The sequence below is a fragment of the Equus przewalskii genome, chromosome 10, assembly GCF_037783145.1.
Source record: "Equus przewalskii isolate Varuska chromosome 10, EquPr2, whole genome shotgun sequence".
Classification (NCBI taxonomy): domain Eukaryota; kingdom Metazoa; phylum Chordata; class Mammalia; order Perissodactyla; family Equidae; genus Equus; species Equus przewalskii.
This window is the reverse complement of record NC_091840.1, coordinates 34240096-34261161: the sequence shown is the minus strand read 5'-3', so window position 1 is coordinate 34261161 and position 21066 is coordinate 34240096. Positions and strand designations below refer to the sequence as shown.

At 36.3% G+C, this 21066-nt stretch overlaps 2 protein-coding genes across 6 annotated transcripts in view; both read right to left on the bottom strand.

Moving 5' to 3' along the window:
* The window catches only part of BRIP1 (BRCA1 interacting DNA helicase 1), a 186419-nt gene extending 176541 nt beyond the window's left edge, over positions 1-9878 (bottom strand). The window contains exons 1-4 of one of the 2 annotated variants that reach the window (XM_008541212.2): positions 9631-9878; positions 8059-8181; positions 6721-6832; positions 4929-5102 (exon numbers count right to left, since the gene is read on the bottom strand). In XM_008541212.2, coding sequence (XP_008539434.2) covers positions 4929-5102; positions 6721-6832; positions 8059-8154 — 382 coding nt within the window. In that variant the 5' untranslated portion in view covers positions 8155-8181; positions 9631-9878. Of the gene's footprint in view, positions 1-4928; positions 5103-6720; positions 6833-8058; positions 8182-8853; positions 9560-9630 lie in introns of those variants that run through there. The other variant, XM_070562357.1, reaches the window with a different exon arrangement.
* A 1963-nt stretch (positions 9879-11841) lies between these two features.
* INTS2 (integrator complex subunit 2) overlaps positions 11842-21066 on the bottom strand; it is a 50493-nt gene continuing 41268 nt past the window's right edge. For all 4 annotated transcript variants that reach the window (XM_008541221.2, XM_008541230.2, XM_070562356.1 and 1 more), the window contains exons 20-25: positions 18707-18905; positions 16369-16620; positions 15651-15758; positions 15412-15517; positions 14011-14187; positions 11842-13903 (exon numbers count right to left, since the gene is read on the bottom strand). In XM_008541221.2, the coding sequence (XP_008539443.2) occupies positions 13734-13903; positions 14011-14187; positions 15412-15517; positions 15651-15758; positions 16369-16620; positions 18707-18905 (1012 nt within the window). In that variant the 3' untranslated portion in view covers positions 11842-13733. The remainder of the gene's footprint in view (positions 13904-14010; positions 14188-15411; positions 15518-15650; positions 15759-16368; positions 16621-18706; positions 18906-21066) is intronic.

The following is a 21066-nucleotide window of genomic DNA, read 5'->3' as shown; positions in this document are numbered from 1 at the left end:
CTTCTATAAAAAAAAAAAAAAAAAAAATCAAGTTTCTAGATACGTGTGGAACTGAATTTGGGTTCTCTGTTGTTTTCCTCTGGTCTACCACTGTGCTAATATCAAACTGCTTTAATTACTATAGCTTTATATATTATAAATCAGATATCTCATAGATCAAGTCTTCTCACCTGACCTGCTTCTTAAAGTGTCTTGGCTATTCTTAGTCCTTTCTATTTAGATGTGCATTTTAGGAAAGACATGTAATTTTGAACTCTGCAACTTCCTGGAAAACTGGCAAAATACCCACAAAACAAATCTAGATCAGTCATTCTCAACTGGGGCAATTTTAACACCCTCACATTCCATTCGAGAGACATTGGGCAATGTCTGGAGACATTTTTGGTTGTCACAAAGGAGGAGAGTACTACTGGCATCTAGTGGGTTGAGGCCCAGGAGATGCTGCTAAACATCCCACAGTGCACAGGACAGCCCCCACAACAAAGAATTAACCCATTCAAAATGTTAATGGTGCTACTGTTGCGAAACCCTGCCCCAAATAAATCAAGGGGCAAATTTGTATGGGCCCACTAAAGGGTAGGGAACGCCTACCAAAAACAATAATTTAGTTTTAGACTGCCATGTGCCAAATAAGATACACTCCAATTCATTAAAAAAAAAAAATCATATTATCTGCATATACAAAAAGGCTTATCTTCCTGTTCTTTATAGCAGGAAAGTTTGCAGGAAGCTTATCAAAGGAGTTAAATTTTTAAAATACAAAATTATAAAGAAACAAGATATATCCAGAATTAAAACAAAAAACCAAAAAAAAACCCTCCCAGGAATCAGTAACAACCTAGTAGAAAAATGGGCAAACAACTTGAATTGGTAATTCACTAAAGGGGATATTCAAATGACCAATAAACATATAAAAAGATGTTCAACCTCATTAGTCACCAGAGAAATACCAATTAAAAATCATGAGAGGGGCCAACCCCATGGCTGAGTGGTTAAGTTCTCGTGCTCTGCTTTGGAAGCCCAGGGTTCGGATCCTGGGCGCGGACACGGCACTGCTCATTAGGCCATGCTGAGGCGGCGTCCCACATGCCACAACTAGAAGGACCCACAACTAAAATATACAACTATGTACTGGGGGTCTTTGGACAAAAAAAGCAGGGAGAAAAAAAACTCATGAGAACACCACACACGCACCAGAATGGCTAAAATTTTAAAAGACAGGAAATATCAAGCATTAACAAGAATGTTAAACAATGTAACTTCCATATACTACTGGATGGAGGACAAGGGGTTGCATAAACTGGTTCAACCACTTTGGAAAATGTTGGCAGTGTCTGCTATAGCTGAACATAGGCATACACTGTGACCAGCAATTCCATTCCTAGGCATATATCCAATAGAAAATACTTACCTATTTGCACCAGAATGAACAAGAATGTTCTTAATAGCATTAAAAGCCTAAAGTAGAAACCACTCAAATGTCTAATAACTGTAGAATGGACCAATAAACTATGATATATTCAGAGAAGGAAATAATATACAGCAACAAGAACTACTATATCCAACACCATGAATGAACCTCAGAAATACAATGTTAAGCAAAAGTAGACAGACACAAGAGTACAGATATAATTCCATTTCTATAAAGAGCCAAAACTCATCAATGGTGACAGAAGGGAGGAAAGCAATTACCTATGGAGAGAAAGGATAGTGATTGGAAAAGAACATGAGAAGGGCCTGTGGGGTGTTGATAATATGCTATTTTTTATCAAGATGGTAATTACACAACTGTTTACTTTGTGAAAATTCATCAAGCTAAACACTTAGGATTTGTGCGCTTTTCTGTATTCAGCTTTTATATCTTCTTAAAGAATTTACTTAAAAATATAAAGAGAATATCAGAATACTATCCTGATTTACCCCACCTGATCCTTCAAGAGACTATTCTAAACAACTCTAACTCACAATAAGGTCAAAATGCAAGTTTTGTGTATATTGACAACTGATTTTTTTACAAAGGCACAAACGCAATGCAGTGGATAAAGGATAGCCTTTTCAATAAATGGTGCTGAACAATGAGATATCCATATGCAAAATAAATGAACTTTGATCCATATCTTGCACCATATACAAAAATTAACTCAAAATGAATCTTAGACCTAAAAGTAAAACCTAAAACTGTATTTGATTAAAAAAAATTTGTACTCAAAATATATAAAGAACTCTTAAAACTCAAGAAAAGAAAGAACAAATGGGCAAAAGATTTCAACAGACATTTCAACAGAGAAGATATACAGATGGCTAATAAGCACATGAAAAGATGCTCAACATCATAAGCATTAGAGAAATGCAAGTTAAAGACACAAGTGGCCGGCCCAGTGGTGTAGCGGCTAAGTTCGTGTGCTCTGCTTCGGCAGCCCGGAGATCACTGGTTCGGATCCCGGGTGCAGACCTACACACAGCTTGTCACACCATACTGTGGCAGGCGTCCCACGTATAAAATAGGAAGATGGGCACAGATGTTAGCTCAGGGCCAATCATCCTCAGCAAAAAGAGGAGGATTGGCAGCGGACGTTAGCTCAGGGCTAATCTTCCTCAAAAAAAAAGAAACACAATGAGATACCACTGCACACCTATTAAAATGGCTAAAAAGACTGACCTTAGCAAGTGTTGGCAAAGATGCAGAGAAATGGGAACTCTCAGACACTGTCAGTAGGAATGTAAAATGGTACAACTGCTTTGGGAAAGTTTGGACGTTTCTTAAAAAGTTAAACGTAAGTGATCCAGTCATTCCATTCTTAGGTATTTACCCAGAAAAATGAAAGCACATGTCCATAACAAAGACTTATACATGAATATTCTTGGCAGCTTTATTTGTAATAGCCCAAAACAAGAAACAACTCAAATATACATCAACAGGTGACTGGATAAGCAATTTGTAGTATATCCAAACAATAGAATATTACTCAGCAATACAAAGGAACAAACTGTTGATACATGCAACGACATGGATTAATTTCAAAAGAATTATGTTATATGAAAGAGCTAGACAAAATAGGTGTACAAATTGTATGATTCCACTTATATAAACTCTGGAAAACACAAACTAATCTGTAGTGATAGAAAGTAAAGTAGTGGTTTTTTGGGAAGGGTGGGTCATGGAGGTTGGGAAGTAGGGATAACAAAGAGGATGAGAAAACTTTTTTTTTTGGTGAGGAAGATTGGCCCTGAGATAACATCTGTTGCCAATCTTCCTCTTTTTGCTTGAGGAAGATTGTCGCTGAGCTAATATCTGCGCCAATCTTCTTGTATTTTGTATGTGGGATGCCACCACAGCATGGTTTGATGAGCAGTGTTTGTGGATCAGCTCCTGGGATCCGAACTTGTGAATCCTAGGCTGCTGAAGTGGAGCACGTGAAGAACTTAACCACCACACCACTGGGCCAGTCCCAAGAAAACTTTAGAAGGTGATGGATATGTTCACTATCTTGATACTGATGAAAGTTTCATGGAGGTACACTTATGTCAAAACTTATCAAATGTACCATTTAAATAAATACAATTTGTTATGTCAACTATATTTCAATAAAGCTGTTTTTTAAAAAATACAGATTGTAAATAAATATTATAAACCAGAGTTCTTATAATTAGCTCAAAATCAATTCCATTAATTCATACAACAAATATTTATCTAGCACCTACTATATGCCAAACACCTTGCTAGTTTCTAGGGATCCAACGGTAAGCAAACTGACATGGTCTCTGACCTCACAAAGTATACAATCTGCTAGGGGACACACATTACTAAAAGATGCACACAGACACATGGATAATACAAACTGTGACAGGAGATCCACAATGAGATCACAGAATATAATAGGTAAACCAAATCTGGTCTAACAGAAAGGTCAGTATGGCTTCGTTAAGGAAGTGACATGGCAGCTGAGACCTAATGGAAGAGTAGAATAACAAGTTGAAGATGTAGCTTTTCTCAGAAGAGACACTAACACAAGCAAAGGCTGTGAGGCAGGAGACAGCATGACCGTTTGAAGGAAGGGAAAGCAAGCCAAAAGGGCTAAGAGTCAACAACAGTGTAGGCAACACTACTAGTCACCTCTCCAGTATCTATTCCACCTCCTCTTCCTCATTCCTAACAGAATCACACTTTAGTTCAAGCAGCTACCCTCCTCCACAGTCATGTGCCTTAGAGGAAGATGACTCCATCCTTGATTTTAAGCGGATACTGTTTAGACTTAAGATACTCACAGCAACCTCTTTTCTCCCTGCCAGTGATTAGCTAAGGAATAGCATGAATGAAAGCAGGAAAAGAAGTTATTGCATCCTCTAAAGAAAAGATGGTAGTTTGGACCAGGGAGGTATCAATGGAGATAGAGATTTGCATAGAGAAATAAGGTAGAACAAAGTGTACAGGATGTCTCCTAGATTTCTCGTGTAGGCAAAAAACAATCAATCCTTTCCATATAGTCAAAGCAGAAGAAATACCTTTTGAAAATTAATAATCTTATGTTATTCTTAATATATTTCTCTTAAATAAATCTAATAAGAACTATTTAAGGATCATACATAAAATATACCTGATCCTCATGTAGGATACTGGCTTCAGAAGTTCATACAAACTTATCAAGAATGAATGAGGCTACTTAGATTTTGTCTTACAATATAAATCAATGTTTTATAAAATTCTAACATATAATTAACAATACTGCCTACAAATAACATTAATTTCTGAATATCATTTATTTTGACTTGCCTTCTTCAAAAAATGATTTAAGATAGCAAAATGTCCAAGTAAATTAAAAGCCAAGCCAAGAATAAAATAGTCCAGGGATTTCCGGACTATAATAATTAAGCAATAATTAAGTTTCCTATTATAGATACCAATAGACCCAGGCAAAAATATAAACTACCTTGACAAGTTGATGAAATGCCATTTCTTTCAGAAGGTGGTGTACTTGGACGGTTGAAATGATGTGAAGTTACTTGGTTCACGTCACCGTTTGTAAAATTCTTTGAATGGCATGTACAACAACATGACAACGGTACTTCACCTTTTTTACTTAAGCTTTCATCCACTGGCTTCCCTAAAAATGAAAGAACTTATTTATAATATTTCTAATTAAAAAAACATTAATCTTCCTCTGCAGCTAGAGTGAGCAACTACCCCAATTTGCCCAGGATTGGGAAGCTTCCCGGGATGGAAGATTTTCAGTGCTAAAACCAGGAAAATACCAGGCAAATCTGGACAAATTGGTCAGCCTATCTGCAGCATCGAATTAGGACAGGAGAGAAACACTTATGCCAGGAGCATTTATAGAGAAGTTATCATCATTTTACATAATTTACAAAAATATAATAGTCAAAGATTAATAATGTAATAAAGGCACAACCACTCTAGTATTCATTTATATTGAGATTTATTAAAATATCAAGCAGGGAGGATTAAAATATAGACCTAAAGTACATTCTTAATTACTGCTATTTCCCTAAATGAAGAATTTGAAAGTTAAATCATTCCCACATTACACTTCTATTTCAAACAGAAACGTTTCATGACATATCAGTTGTGATAATGTATCAAAATACATTTTAAGGTCAAAATCAAATTAAAGAAAATAGGCAATTTTTAATACTTAAATATAATACAGACCTGTAACAGGTCTACATTGTGTGCCTACATGTATAAATACGCAATTCATAGATACTAAAAAAAAACCTGAATGATTTGTTTTATTTTCTATAAACAGTACTCACATTATTCTCCCATCTTTACTACATATATACTACTAATTCTATTTTCCAGAGTCTCTCATTAAAGTTTTAAGTTATTAACAGATAATCTCATTTTCCCCAAAAGATTAACATCAGTAAGACTCAAAATGGACAACCAAAAGCTTACAAAATTTTTACTTTTTATTTTTAATACAGTCGTATCAGTAGCACAGACAATTCCTTTTTAAAAACATATATACATACACACACACATATACATACACACACACATATACATACACACACACAAGGCCCCATGGTTAACTTTAAACTCTTCTAATACTTTAGGTCTAAGCCATCTACTTACGTAACTGAAATGTATCCAATATTGTATTTCAGATTCACTATGTATATTCGTCTTTCACAAAATCAAATGTCACTAGGCATTTGTTAGTAAATAAAGTAAAAGTAATGGGAAATAATATGAATTCATAAAAACAATAGTAAAGAATTTGCTTATCTGGCATCCAAACAAGTAGCAAGATGAACTAGAATGTTTTCTTTTTTATATATTCCATGTTCTAATGTTATGAGGAAGGAAAGGACAGATAAGCAAATACATTAAAGGATTTACTCAAAAAAACCAATTATTTGTATACAGCATCATGACAACCCCATCTCTTGCATCTTTTACATACAAATTATAATTATTTTTATAATGATAACTCTAAGCATTCTAAGATTCTTATGTATACTCTGAATCATCAACTAAAGGACTACATTATGTTCAAAATTGCTTTAGGATTAATTGAACATATTTTGCTATATGTTCTTGGAAACTCTGGGAAGACATATAACATAAAAAAAAAGTCTTAAAACAGAATATTTAAATTAGCTAGAACATGGTTGAATCATTCTGGATAAAAAATACTTTATTATATTTTTTTCAGGTTCCAATAAGCAACCTGAACATATCAACTAACTACTTACCACTAAGAGATTGTTGCCATGCTAAAGCAGAACAAAGTAAGGCTAAGCTTTTCCCACTTCCTGTAGGGCTCTCCAACAAACAATGCTGCTTACTGTTTAATCCTCTGACAATCTATTGACACAAAAACAATTTAAAAAATCAATAAACAATTTACTTCACTAGAGTCTCTCTCCATCAGAAGTACAAATACAACCAGAAGTAAGGCTGCACTTCAGGGAACAGAGCAATAGCAAAAGAGAGAACCAGCATTTAATTAAATCTAGAACTTATTCCTTTATACTTCTCCCTAAAACTATGTTGGACTTAAAAGCACAAAAGAAATGAAAAAAAGCAATTTGTGCCTTAATGATGCAAGTACCATCATTTCTGTAAAACTAGAATATACAATATCTTCAATGAAAACTTAACGAGGGATACTGCTAGGGGGAGTGTATAAATGGCCACAACCACATTGTAAAGAAATTAACAATTTCTAGTAAAGCTGAAGATACCCAACACCAGCAAATCCTATGTACATGCCCAAAACCTTTTCCCACACGACCACAAGGAAACATGCATAAGAAAGCTCATAGCAGCATTGTTTATAATTGCAAAAGAATATAAACAACCTAAATGTCTTATCAAAAGAAAAATGGATTAAAAAATTCTGGTAAATTCATACAATGGAATACTATTCAGCAATTAAAACAGATTAACAATCAACAGGGCTACATCTTAAAAATAATATTAAGCAAAAAAAAATCAAGCTCTGAAGGAAGACAGGTATAGGATCACATTGTGCAAAGTTTAAAAACATGTAAAGTAATACTCCCTATTGTTCATGGACACATACATATGAAATAAAAGTATAAAATCATGGCTAAGAAAGAAAAAGATTAAATTCAGGATACTAGTAATCTTGTTACTCATAATCAAGGTATAAAGTAAATATGGCAAAATATTAAGCTTAGACAAAGCTGGAAAGTTAGTTTGCTCGAGTTTATATATTAATTTTCTATATGACGGAAATATGTCAAATGAAAATATGGTGAGAAATATAGCATTCTGTGTAAAAGACAGTAAATACTTTGTAGAGAGCAGTAATTCCGTAAATAGAAGTTCCAAACGAGCTGAGAAAATTTTTCAGAATATTCTCCTTTGCGTACTAACCATATACAGTTTAATAGTGATCAGTATTATTTTTCCAAAGGTTAGATGTTCTTCAATGAACCCAGCAAACATTTTCAATCCATTTATTATCTGAGAAAACGAATGTAGTAACAGACTCAGTGTATGCTATGAATTATAAGCATCTGTATCTTAATAAAGCCTTAAGATAACTGCTGAAAAATACTTACTGAATTCATCATAGCAAGCTGTGACGGATAAGCTTTATAAGGAAAGTTAATCTTCACCCCACCAATTGTATATTCAGACCATGCTGAAGACGTCATGCTTTCTTGTTTACTTCAGATTCCCAACTGGAACAGAAACGAAAATCAATATTGAAACAATGCCATTCAAAGAAAACCTGGTACCCAACACCAGGACAGAAGTCTAGAAACAAAAATTGGAATTATTAAATGTATAAACAAAACAAATGGAAGTAAAAGAATTTCCTAGTCTTATAAATCACAGTGGTTGAGAACATGTATTGGAATTGGACAAATCTGGATTTGTTTCCTACTCTGCCAAAGCTGTAGACCAGGAGTCAGGGAGTATAGGTTCTAGATCAGGTTCTGCCAACAACTTAGCTATGTTACCTTGGTCATGTCTCTTCACTCCTCTAGACTAAGAACCTCATCTGTAATAATCCCTATTTTAGAAACTGTTGTAAGGGAGAAAACGCCTTGGCGCACGGTAGGTGGTCAGTAATTCTTATTTAAAGGTCAGAAGGGTATAGTGAAAAGATGGGCTCTGGAGTAAGGCAAGCCTGTTTGAATTCCAGTGTCAATCACTTAACCTCTCGACGCCTGTTTCTTCACCTGTGAGATGGAGATAATATTATCTACCTGAGTTTTATGAAAATTAGCCAGGCACTGAGTTAAGAATTAAATAAGGTAATGTACAGAATGTGCCTAAAGTCCAGTATTTGACACAGAGGAAGGGGGCTACTTTAGTTCCCCACCTCGTCTAAACCTCCTTTTCCTCACCTAGGATCCACAGGCCGAAGTCAGAGACTGTGTGATCTCTTGATATTGCACGCAGAAGTTTTTGCCTACGACTGCATTTTTCTGAAGAGAAAGTCCATCGATTTCTCATTCTCAGAACTATATCCTAAGAAAATAATTGAAAATACAGGGGGAAATGGTATGCACTGTTGTCAACTGAGGAATTATTTGCAATAGCGAAAAAAATGGTAAATTGAGTCTGCGGATGGAGAGATGATTAAAATGGCAATTCAACAGATTATGAAGCCAATAATAAACTTAGCCACAGCCTGTGTTTCAAAAGAAGTTAAAAACCACTATTCTAAGGTATTTTCCTGTTCTAATATTTTGTGATTCTATCGAGGAAACTCTGAGAACGTGATTTGGTGGAATCTAACACTTCATTTGAACGAACAACTCAACACTGGCCTACTTACTCAGACATAACCTAGAAACCAATCCATCCCCCGTCCCAGCTGCGGAACATGCATCTCAAAACGAGGTCACTCCCCCCAGATATTGACTAAAGGACAAAAATCCCGCTCTGCCTCCTGCCGCCGCCCCCTGCCCCCAGGCGTTAAGGCGGGCCCGGGGGAGCACGAGGCCTCTGCTCCAATGAGGTAAGGCAGGCTCCCTCTGCTCAGGTTTTCAGCTCACACTTCCCGCCCCGCTCGCGTGTTTAGATCCCCCGGCCCCGGTGCTCCAGTCCACACGACGGGCCCGCAAGCAGAAGGCCCCCTCCCGGCAGGCTTCACGCCTCCCCATGAGAGACAGACTTGCCTGTGCTGAGGAAAACCGATGCAGAGCAGACGGCGCTCCGATTCCCGGGAGGAAAGGAAACCGAGAGCTGCGAGTAAACAAAGCGGAGCCCTGGCGGAGAAGAAAGGTCACAAACCCCTCTGTCCTCCTCGCCGGGCTGCTACTCCCCGCGCCTGAGCGCGGACTCGGGCCGTTTTACCTTCTCTCTCCACCCGCTCTCCTCAGTGCCCTCAGCAACACTCTCCCGGACGAATTCCCGCCTCCCACCCCCTCGGCTCCCGGCACCCAATCACCCGCCAGAGCAGAAAACAAGCAGCCAATCCCGGCGCGAGGTTAGGGGGCGGGAGCCCTGGCGCCCAATGGAAGCCTCCGCGGTAAGAATAGACGCAAGGTACTTGGAGGCGCCGGAAGGCGAACGCCGAAAGAGTACGACTCGCGCAAATCCGGGGATTTCAAAGAGAAGCGTCTTATCCGTTTGATTTTTTGAAACCGGTAATTTAACCCGTGCATCAGTTTCCTCGGAAACCCGAAGCGTCATTCTTCAGGTCTGTAGACCAACAGAGAGGAAGCACCTTTAAGCCTTGCCGAGTTGTTCGCTCAGCGTTCATCAGTGCCGCTCCATGCAAATTTCCGGACCTTACTGCAGCCGGGGTAGCAACAGCCCGGAGACGGGAGTTGCCAGACTGCCGAGCCCAGCGAGGCGACCAGGTTCGTTGACAACTGGCTACAGCATCTCGTAATCTTCGAGGCTTTCCCGGATACCAAATTCAACCGGAGAAACGCTCTCGGGATCTCCGGCGCAGGCTCACGCCTACCTCCATTAAGGCTTATCCGCCTTCTGTCCCTCCTAAAACCAGTTTATTCTTTTTTGCCAAGAAGTAGACTTCAGTTTGCTCAAAGGTAAGGAGTTAATCGTGATCTCGCCAAATTGTGATTTTTTCAAAATTTTGTATAGCCTAAACTTGGTTCAAATACTAGTGTCTCAAAAAAACCCAAAACCTGAGCAAGTTTCTCAAGTTTGAAAGACTAGTTTGGGGAGAGGTTGGCTGCAGGGGGAGTCGCAGGAGGCCCGCTGGTTTGCTTGCCTCACTTTCAGTTTTACTGCGTCTTCCCCAAATGGCAAAATGTACAGTCATAAAAATAAATTCCACCTTTTAATTTAGTAATCTTAGGCTCAGAAATTTATCCTAAAAAAGTAATCTAAAAGAAAGACAAAGTAAAAATACCTCAATGGACAACAGTGCCTATTATAAACTGAAGAAAATCATAAACTTCCCAGTCTGGTAATAGCACCCTATATGGTTCTATCAATTCAATCATTATGCAGCCAAAAAAATAGTTATAAAAACTAAACAACTTGCCAACAAACAATCCCACATAAAATTAAGTGAAAAAAAGCGGACTCCAAACTGGGTATTATGAATTCCATTATGTGAAAATATGTATGCATAAGCAAAGATGGGTAGAACAAAGGATAATTTATAAAAACAAATCCTTAAAAATATATTCAAATTATTTTGCTTTTACAAATTTTTTATGGCTTTTGGGGGGGGAAGGGGAAGATTTGCCCTAAGCTAACATCTGTTGCCAATCTTCCGCCTTTTCTCTTCCTTTCCCCCCCGCAAAGCCCCAGTATATAGTTCTGTATGGTTGTAGGTTCTTCTGGTTCTTCTATGTGAGCTGAAAGACAAGTGGTGTGGTTCCGAACCCAGAACCCAACCCGCGCCACTGAAGGGAAGTGTGCCCAACTTTAACCACTAGGCCATCAGGGCTGGCTCTACAAATTTTTTTTTCTGGTTTTTCTCCCCAAACCCCACCAGTACATAGTTGCATATATTTTAGTTGTGGGTCCTTCTAGTTGTGGCATGTGGGATGCCGCCTCAGCTTGGCTTGATGAGCGGTGCCATGTCCGCGCCCAGGATTCAAATTGGTAAAACCCTGGGCCGCTCAAGCAGAGTGCACGAACTTAACCACTTGGCCACGGGGCCAGCCCCTACAAATTTTTTAAATATCAAATCATTGAAGTAACTGTTCCAGGGTAACTACTCCGATTTTCCTGCCCTAAATTCCTAAGGCTGTCAACTGACTGTAGCCTTGTATTGCCATTTGACATATGTGACATAACAGCAAGGGATACACATAGGCTCTGGAGCCAGACAGTCCTGGATTCCATTCCCTTGAACTGTTCCTTTCAGGTTAACAGTAGTGAAATAAAACACAAAAAACTACAAGTTCATTTGATAAAGAATATGAATGTTTATAAACCAATATTCAAAATAGCTGCACACATCTGTTTTCACTTGAATAAAAAAAATCACATTGTGGCAAATTTTATAACCTTAACTTAAAATACATGAATATTAACATTTACTAATATATTTACACATTTTATTTACATCATCAACAAATCTGATGAAAAACAGCAAATGTTATTATTTTAACACAGCAGGTTTTGACCAGTCTTTGAAAATTGATCCAGGAATGTTCACTGCATTTAGTTAGAAAACATATTTCAACCTTTTCTGAACTCCTAGAGGTTTCCTACTCACACAAAATATTCCAATGCCTCAGTTCAAAACAAAACAAAACAGGAGCAGCTGTATTTAATCTTAAAAGACTACAAAACTGCCTTGTTTAAAAATATGAAAATTCTTACAGTATTTTTTAAGCATGCTTTTATTTTTCACATCAAAATTACTTAATTGAACATTAAGCATCTGATAAAAGTTATAAATATTCTATCATCTATGATACTGTGCACTTCATGATTTAAACAGCTACAAATTAGTTCTTAAACAATACCCTTATGAGGTAGGGCCAGTAGTAATCCCATTTTACAAAGGAGGAAAATGAGATGTGACTATGTGCTAGTGAAAGGCTGAAGTTAAATTTCTTTTCTTAAAAACCACACTTTCTTATTAGCCTGCCTAATTTCTTTTACAAGGGAAGAGGTCTGTTTCAAGTTGGGGGGAGGGGGGAGTGTGTCATTCAGGTATATCTCAGAAAGCAAAGAAGTACCTTCTACATTGGCTACTTAAGAAAAAAAAAAGTGAGGTTACCTGGATGCATCTACCTCATCAATGGAAGTCACCAACAGAAGACTGCAAAATCTTTCAGCAACACGGTATCTCCTGCTTTTTAATTTTTCCTGAGGTCCAAACACTGTACATATTTTTCTTACTCAAAGATCTTCTAAAATTATGATGTGAATTACAATCCTGATGACAAACCAAGAGCTCTTTAATCCAGTGGGTTTTATTGCTCCAAACTTTAATTAGATACCAATGTATTTCCCCTCTCTATTAGATAAGTTAGTAAAGCATTACAAAATAAATTTTTAAAAAAACTAAATGAGAGCTTTAGAACTTTCAGGTTCTTCTCTGCACAAAGATGTTTCTGTAAACATTTTTAAGTATCTTAAAATTCCAAATTATTCAAGTATCTCTTTAAACATATGGCTTCATATATTAGTAAAAATTGAAGCAAATATGTAAAATCTTAAAATCCTCATCTGTAATTCCATGGAAATCATTTATAAAAAGCTATTTGCCTTTTTTAAAGCCTTCTCAATCCTGTTTCTTGAGAACTGGAATTCCATCTTGCATTACTATTACTCACATTGCAAATTTGAGAGGTTTCTATCTGAGTATTTAAACTCCTAACTTTTCCTGAATTCTCCCTGCGCTTTTTCTCCCTCTCATCATTGCATCACTGTCATACTCTGTTACTAGCTGACAGTTAAAATAAACACTAGGGCTACCCACAGACTCATTTTCATATGAAATTAAATTAAAGGCATGGCAGTTTTTCTTCACTTCAAAAGCTAAATACAAGGCCAAATTCACTTTCCAGTAACGAGTTTCTTAAATGTGCTCCCAGTAGGAAAACAAAGCTCGGCTACTACAATATAAACATATCAGCAAAGTAGATCCAAAGAACGGCCAATCAAATACAAGCAAGCATAATTCTCAACAGAGTTCTAAATTGTATTCATGTTGAATTGAATCATTTTAGTGATTCCAAGACATTACTGTTCCCATTCAGTTTAAAGTTAAAAGATGCAGATTCATGTTGGGTATATGCAGCAAACAGCTTCATTTTTTTTAAGTCTGTTTTGTTTTTCTTTAAATTCCACTAACACTCATGTTTATTATTTCAATTACTGTGCTTTCAATACAATGACAGAGCTGTACATCAGGATCCATGCTTTCAGTGTCCCTGGATCCGTTTTTATAAGATGGATCTTTACAAATTCCGGACCATCCTCTTGGTTTCTCCTTTATTTGTTGAAGACCTAAAAACATAAGGGAAAAAAATTAATTAAGCCAAGAAATCTGGAAAGGATTTTGGCCTTTTTGTTTGAGATATTAAAACAACTCTTGAAAATAAGTTACTACGTACGTGTAATAATTGGATCAATGTCTCTTGTCTGAGTGGCAACATCAGAGGCACAGACTTGCCCTATTTGGATCAGCAAAGACATAATATCCTCATACAGTGGAGGAAATGCTCGACAAAAAGAGACCAAACTTGGCAGAGTTGGCATGAAAAAAGCATATCGTTTAGCCTGCGTTAAAACTGTTGGAAAGAAATGAAACAGAATTTTTTTACTTTGCAGACATAAATTCACAATATACTAGCAGCATGCTCTGTGATGAGGATACTAAGTTTTCTAGGACAGCCAGCCCTGCCTTTAGGGAGCTCACAATCTAATAGTGACCCATCATGGAAAATATAAATTTTTATGCCCAAGCTCTGTGATAAGTGCATAACATGCATTATTTCATTTAATTCTCACAATCTTATGAATGAGGAAAGTATTATTATGATATCTATTTTATATATGAGAAAAATCTTTGATAAACCTTAGATTAAGAAACTTGTTCAAGGCCACACAGCCAGTTAGTGATAGAGTTGGGACTGAACTCAGGCAGTTTAGGCTCTTAACCACTACAAATAATTATAACATGAGGTGAATACGATGGAAAGAAAGATGAATAGAGTATGATGGGAGCACTGAAAAAGAATCTTAAATTAACTAAGCCATAACTTTAAAAGATTGAATTGTAGTTCATATCTTTTAAAGTAGTTTATTTTCATATGATTTTACTCTACAAAACAGAAGGTGGTTAAAATATTAGGGTATGTTTTAGAACTTAAGGGAACGATATATTTATTTCTTATTTATACATGATTATATTTTTCTGGAACTCTCAGCATTTGTAATAAATTATTTCTTTTTTTTTTTTTTTGAGGAAGATTAGCCCTGAGCTAACATCTGCCGTCAATCCTCTTCTTTTTGCTGAGGAAGACAGGTCCTGAACTAACATCCATGCCCATCTTCCTCTACTTTATACATGGGATGCCTACCACAGCATGGCTTTTGCCAAGCAGTGCCATGTCCACACCTGGGATCCGAACTAGTGAACCCCGGGCCGCTGAAAAGCAGAACGTGCAAACTTAACCGCTGCGCCACTGGGCCGGCCCCCAGTATAACTTATGTTCTACTGACATAATTACATTCAGAAAGTAGATTTGATTTCTATTTATAAAATGTGGAAAGCTTATTATTTACTATAAATCTATATATAGTCATTCACAAAATGAAAGATACAATTTGCCTACCTATTCATCGCCTCTACACTATAAATCACATTTGTAAGAGGAAAATTTTCAAAAGAATAGTTCAAAAGATGGCATAAACTATTAGTGACACAGAAAACACAGTAGCACTAAATTCAGAAAAAATACGTACTATGCTATGTTAGAAGTTTTTGTTAGTGATATTGGTTGGCTACGCACCTGTTAACAAAGTTCCCATGACATTGACAGCTAAGCGAGCCACACTGAGTGATTTTGGTAATGCATACTGGATACACAAATGAGAAAGCAACTGGATAGCAAATATCTGCAATACAAAAGCTAAATGTTATGTGTTTCTGAAAAATATCTTTAAGTATTAAAAATTATAAAATGTTTTATATAACTAGCAAGACTGGAGGGAGATCAAAATTTTTCTGAAGCTGCAAAATGCTCATTACCTGTTTTTCAAGTTCTGGCTGTGCGATAAGCTCAGGTATGAAATCCAGACAGATGTGCATAGATGGAATACCTGCGACTGTCAACGGCAAGAGTTCACATGGATAACCCTATCTCAGCAAGAAAGGGAGAAAAAGTTAGAAATAAAATAACTGTAAGTCAAATAAAGATAAAAATATAAAGGAAAGTTTCACTTCCTTTCTGTAAGTTACTGAGAAGGCTACCGTGCCCTATGTATATCCTGACATTTCACCTTTCTTTTGCACTAGAATACAGATGAATTATCTGAAGACTTTATTAGTTGAAATCCAATCTAAAAAAATCTGGATTTTTCTCCATATTACAAAGGGCCGTGATCATTTGTGTGATCTCTAGTTTCTAAATGATCCCTATTAATTTAGTAGTTAAAGCCTCCCTAAAAAATAAACTTCGGGGGCTGGCCCCGTGGCTGAGTGGTTAAGTTCGCGCGCTCCACTGCAGGCGGCCCAGTGTTTCGTTGGTTCGAATCCTGGGCGCGGACATGGCACTGCTCATCAAACCACGCTGAGGCAGCGTCCCACATACCACAACTAGAAGAACCCACAACGAAGAATATACAACTATGTACTGGGGGGCTTTGGGGAGAAAAAGGAAAAAAAAAAAAAAATCTTTAAAAAAAAAAATTAAAAAAACATAAAAAAATAAACTTCGACCATAAAGCATCATTCTTTGAAAACAGACCTGAAAGTGAACAAGCTTAGCAATGTTGGGATCAGCAATGTACATTTGGTGCAGCAGACAACAGATAAGGCACTGAACTTCTCGAAGGTTACAGAGCAAATTGTCTTCTCCTTCCTCCAATCCCTTATTTGGAGCACTGGTAGTAATAACACTTTGAACATCCTTTAGCAAGCTGTCTGGACTGACACCCTTTGCTTTCTCCTCTTCAGTAGGTAAGCAAATCTCCAAGAGAATCTGGACAGCTGCACTATCCTACAAGCAAATAAAACACAGTGAAATTAAGAAGTTTCTGAGAAGTTTATTTGAAAACCAAATCTGATTTTGTTTTCACATGAACAGAAGTGATAAAAATAACTGTTTCTTTAAAAAAAAAAAGCAAAGAGGTACTTCTAAGAGCAAAAGGGAGCAATCTAGAGCAGTGGTTTTCACCATTTTTAGAGTCATGAACCCTTTTAAGAATCTGAGGAAAACTATACACCCTCTCCCTATAAAAACTAACATATGTAAACAAATATTTGCATAATTTCAGGGTGGTCACATATCTCTAAGGCAGATCCATGGACTCCAGTTTAAGAACATCTGCTAAAAGAGCGCTCTGATTCAGTGACATTCAAAACAGCCCCGAGGCCAAAAAAAGACTTCTATCAGACTCTCCTTTCCCTCCTCTTAGATTCCTACTTCTCCCAGGATCCTATTCTGTATCTCCCTCTTTTTCTTACCTGGCTACCAACTAATTAATTCCTCTGAAGATGGTGCTTAATAATTAATACCTAAAAGTCACTTCGCAAAGCTCTTTTCCCTTTTAACTTGAAGATGGGCTCTTTAAGGCCCTGGTTTTGCAAGGAAAGATTCTGCCTTACCATCCATTCCACCTGTACAACTCATTGTTGCTCAGTCTACAAGCTTGAGTGTCATTTCATAGAACAGTAGTTTCTTGAGGGGTGATCTACGTGATGCCCCTACATATAAAGGAGAGCTATAATCACTCTCATCTAGCAGCAAGGAGTGAAAAAAAAAATGAATGTATGACATGCATCTCTGAAAGACAGCCATTGCCTGGAATAGAAGAAAACAATTACTTCATCTAACTGTTTAAGAACTTGATTATAAAGTAAGGTTAGTCTTACATTATAATCATTTATAAAGTAAGGTTAGCTTTACTTTATAATCATCATTCTTGGGTTGAGGGATTTTGGGTTGTTATTGTTTTGTTTTTGTTTGTAGACTCTGGAGCCAGACTGCCCAGGCTTGAATCCTAGCTCTGCCACTTGCTAAATGTGTACCCTTGAGCAAGTCACTTAACCTCTCTGGGTCTCATTTTCCTGATTTGTAAAAATGGAGATAATAATACTCCATACCTCATAGGTTGGTTGTAAAGATTACATGAGTTAATATACATAAAGAAATTAGACTAGTACCCAGCATATAGTAAACATCTAAATGATAGCTATTACAGTCCTCAATCCCTTATCTGACCTCTGAGGGTCAAATTTATTTTAGAACTCAGAATTTTTTTACTGTAATATTATATAACACCTCCAGCAGAGACTAGGGTAGCACACTGTAATCAAATATATTAATATTTCTGCAGCAAGACATAGCAATATTCATATTAAGTGGGATAAAGGCCATAAATAGCTTCCCATCAATTCAGGTCAAGGTTTGTCACAAATGAGGTCATATCAGCTCAGGTTTTTCTGACAACTGAATTACCAAAAAATGCTTTGGTTTTCATAGCTTTTTGGATTTCTGTATATATTACAGATAAGGGATTATAGACCTATATTATTACTCTACTTTCCCTTATTGCCAATGAAAAGATTTCAGAAAATATATTTCAAACCAAGAAAACATTTCCACTTTGAAAACATCAAATTGCTTAAGTTAATCATGTATCATCTCCTGCATTATTCAAAAATGACTACTGAAAGCTTCAGTAAAATTCTACATTGTTATAAAACTTTTCTAAATATAAAACTAAACTGCTTATCATAGTACTTATTGCTGCCTGACATTTTATTATATATATATATATACTTCTTGTTCTGTTTGTCTCCCTTTGATTTTTTTTCCCACCATTTGATTTTAAGAAACAATAGTCTTATACTTTGTTAAAATGTAAATCTTATTTAAATGGCTATTAATATCATGAGGATTATTCTTGATTTTAGTAATATAGTATCAGAAACAAAAGTAACACTATATATAATACATTCTGTAATAAAAGGAATGCACAGTATGTCACCAATGTACATAGAGGGCATAAGATGCCATCCATTTAACTGATTGTATTAAGAGGTAAGCCCTTGCCCTTTTGGACTAAATTTTACTTTATTACCTGAGCAGCCAGTAATGCATTTTTCAATTCTTCTCTGGTAACTTCTGGGCCATCAGTTTGTCCAACTAAACCTATTGTATTATTCTGGGAAGGCCTATCTTGCTCTGCTGTTTCCTTCAGATGAGCACTAAGGTAGGCTTTGGATGCAAGAAGATATCCATTGAGCATGTGTAGAGTAATATCCATCAGTGGGGGGCATCTAAACACAGAAAGAAGAAAAGAAAAATACATGAGAAAGGATATAAAATTATAAATTAGCCAGAACATGATCATTACGTTTAAATAGTTAGAAAAATCTGAACAGTACCTGAAAAGAGTAGTAAAGTAATACTTTTCCCACTGAAATATTCATTCTCAAAATAAAAGTTATTAATATATATTTTATTCTCTATATTTCAAGATTATATAAATAGTACTATTTCATCTTATTAGCTAAAATCAAATATAACGTATATACTCTAGAGAAAAGATGTTTTTTACAAAAACATGGCACTGCCAGTAAATCTCTTTAGATATGGGCCTGCAAAGCAGCTGTCCTCAAAGAGAAATATTCTATTATTGATAAGATGAAGCAGACTAGAACAGAGTAGTTATTCTTTCCACTCCTGTTTGTTCTTTGGAGCAAGACAGCAAGACAACTCTGTATTCCAAGAGTGCTTTATTTACTAAGCCTCAGTTTCCTCATCTATAAAATAAGTACAGTTATTCATTCCTCAAAGACTATTATAGATTAAATTTAAATGAGATAAGGATATAAGAATTAAATGTAAAAAAGGATACAAAAAAAGACAAATTAGTAACCACTAAAAGCCCTTAGAAAAACCTGACAATGCCACTTCTGAGTCTATTACAGAGAGAACTAGCATGTGTGCATAAAAGGGCAGTATAGCTTTGTTCCTAATTGAAACACTGGAAACAGCTTAAATGTCCATCAGTATGCCAATGGGTTTTCTGAATATCCAAATTCCTATAATAAACATGTATGTATACTGAAAAAGCCATGTCAATGGTTAAATAAACTATGGGAGTGTTTCCCTAAATTTAAGATAAAAATCACCTGGAGTACTTATTTAAAACAAAAAGTCCCAAGCCCAACTCCAGACATTCTGAATCAGTCTCTGGAGGATAGGCCTGGTAATCTATATATGGAATATTATGCAGCAATTAAAACAAATGAGCTAGAACTATGCATACTAATATGGAAAACATGTTGAGAACAGTAAGTTTTAAAAAAAAGAACAAAAGAATGCCTACAATATAATACTACATATGTTTTTTAAAACCACCTGAAACAAAAGGTAAATATTTCTATTTATAAATTTGTAAATACATAGAAAGTAGAGCTACATACACACCACTGTGACAACAAAGTTTCCTCTGGAGATAGAACTGGGATTGGTCAAGAGTCCAAAGAGAAATTTTGCTTTAACAATGGCAGCATGCTGGCTATGAGAGAGAACAAGACTTTTCCCTGTACACCTTTTTCTTGTTGTTATTCTTCTTGTTTGTTCATTTATTAATGTATATTATGAAAACTTTCATATATCAGAAAAGAGGGAATATTATAATGAACCTCCAAGAATTCATCAGCCAGCTTCAACAGTTATCTACACATGGTCAGTCTTTTTTTTGAGGAAGATTAGCCCTGAGCTAACTACTGCCAATCCTCCTCTTTCTCCTGAGGAAGACTGGCCCTGAGCTAACATCCGTGCCCATCTTCCTCTACTTTTTTTATATGTGGGATGCCTGCCACAGCATGGCTTGCCAAACAGTGCCATGTCCGCACCCAGGATCCGAACCGGCAAACCCTGGGCTGCCAAGAAGCGGAAGGTGCGAACCCAACTGCTGCATCACCGGGCCGGCCCTGAATGGGCAGTCTTATTTCATCTATATTGCATCCACTTTCCCATGACCACCACTGGGTTAGTTCAAAGCAAATCCTAAACATCATATTTTTTTATATATGTATATGTTTTTATATTGTTTCATATTTTTAAAAACCATGTGAATGATCACGTAGTAAAAAATTAAATTTTAAAAAATAAAATTAAAAAGAAAAACAATAGAACAATAAAGGAAAAATGCACTATATGTACAAAGAGCTGATATCCTTTGTAGATAAAGACTATTTAACTCAAAAAAGATAAACATTCCACTAAGAATCAAGGCTAAAATATAAAGAAAAAAATGCCAATGGCCAATAAATATATTAAAATATTCAATCTAACTAAAATATAAATTAAAATGGGAATCTATTTTTCAGCTGTCAAACTGGAAAATATTATATAAAATAGTACATAAAATTGTATAATATCAGACATTGCCATGGGAATGTAAACTGGTTCAGCCTTTCTGGATGG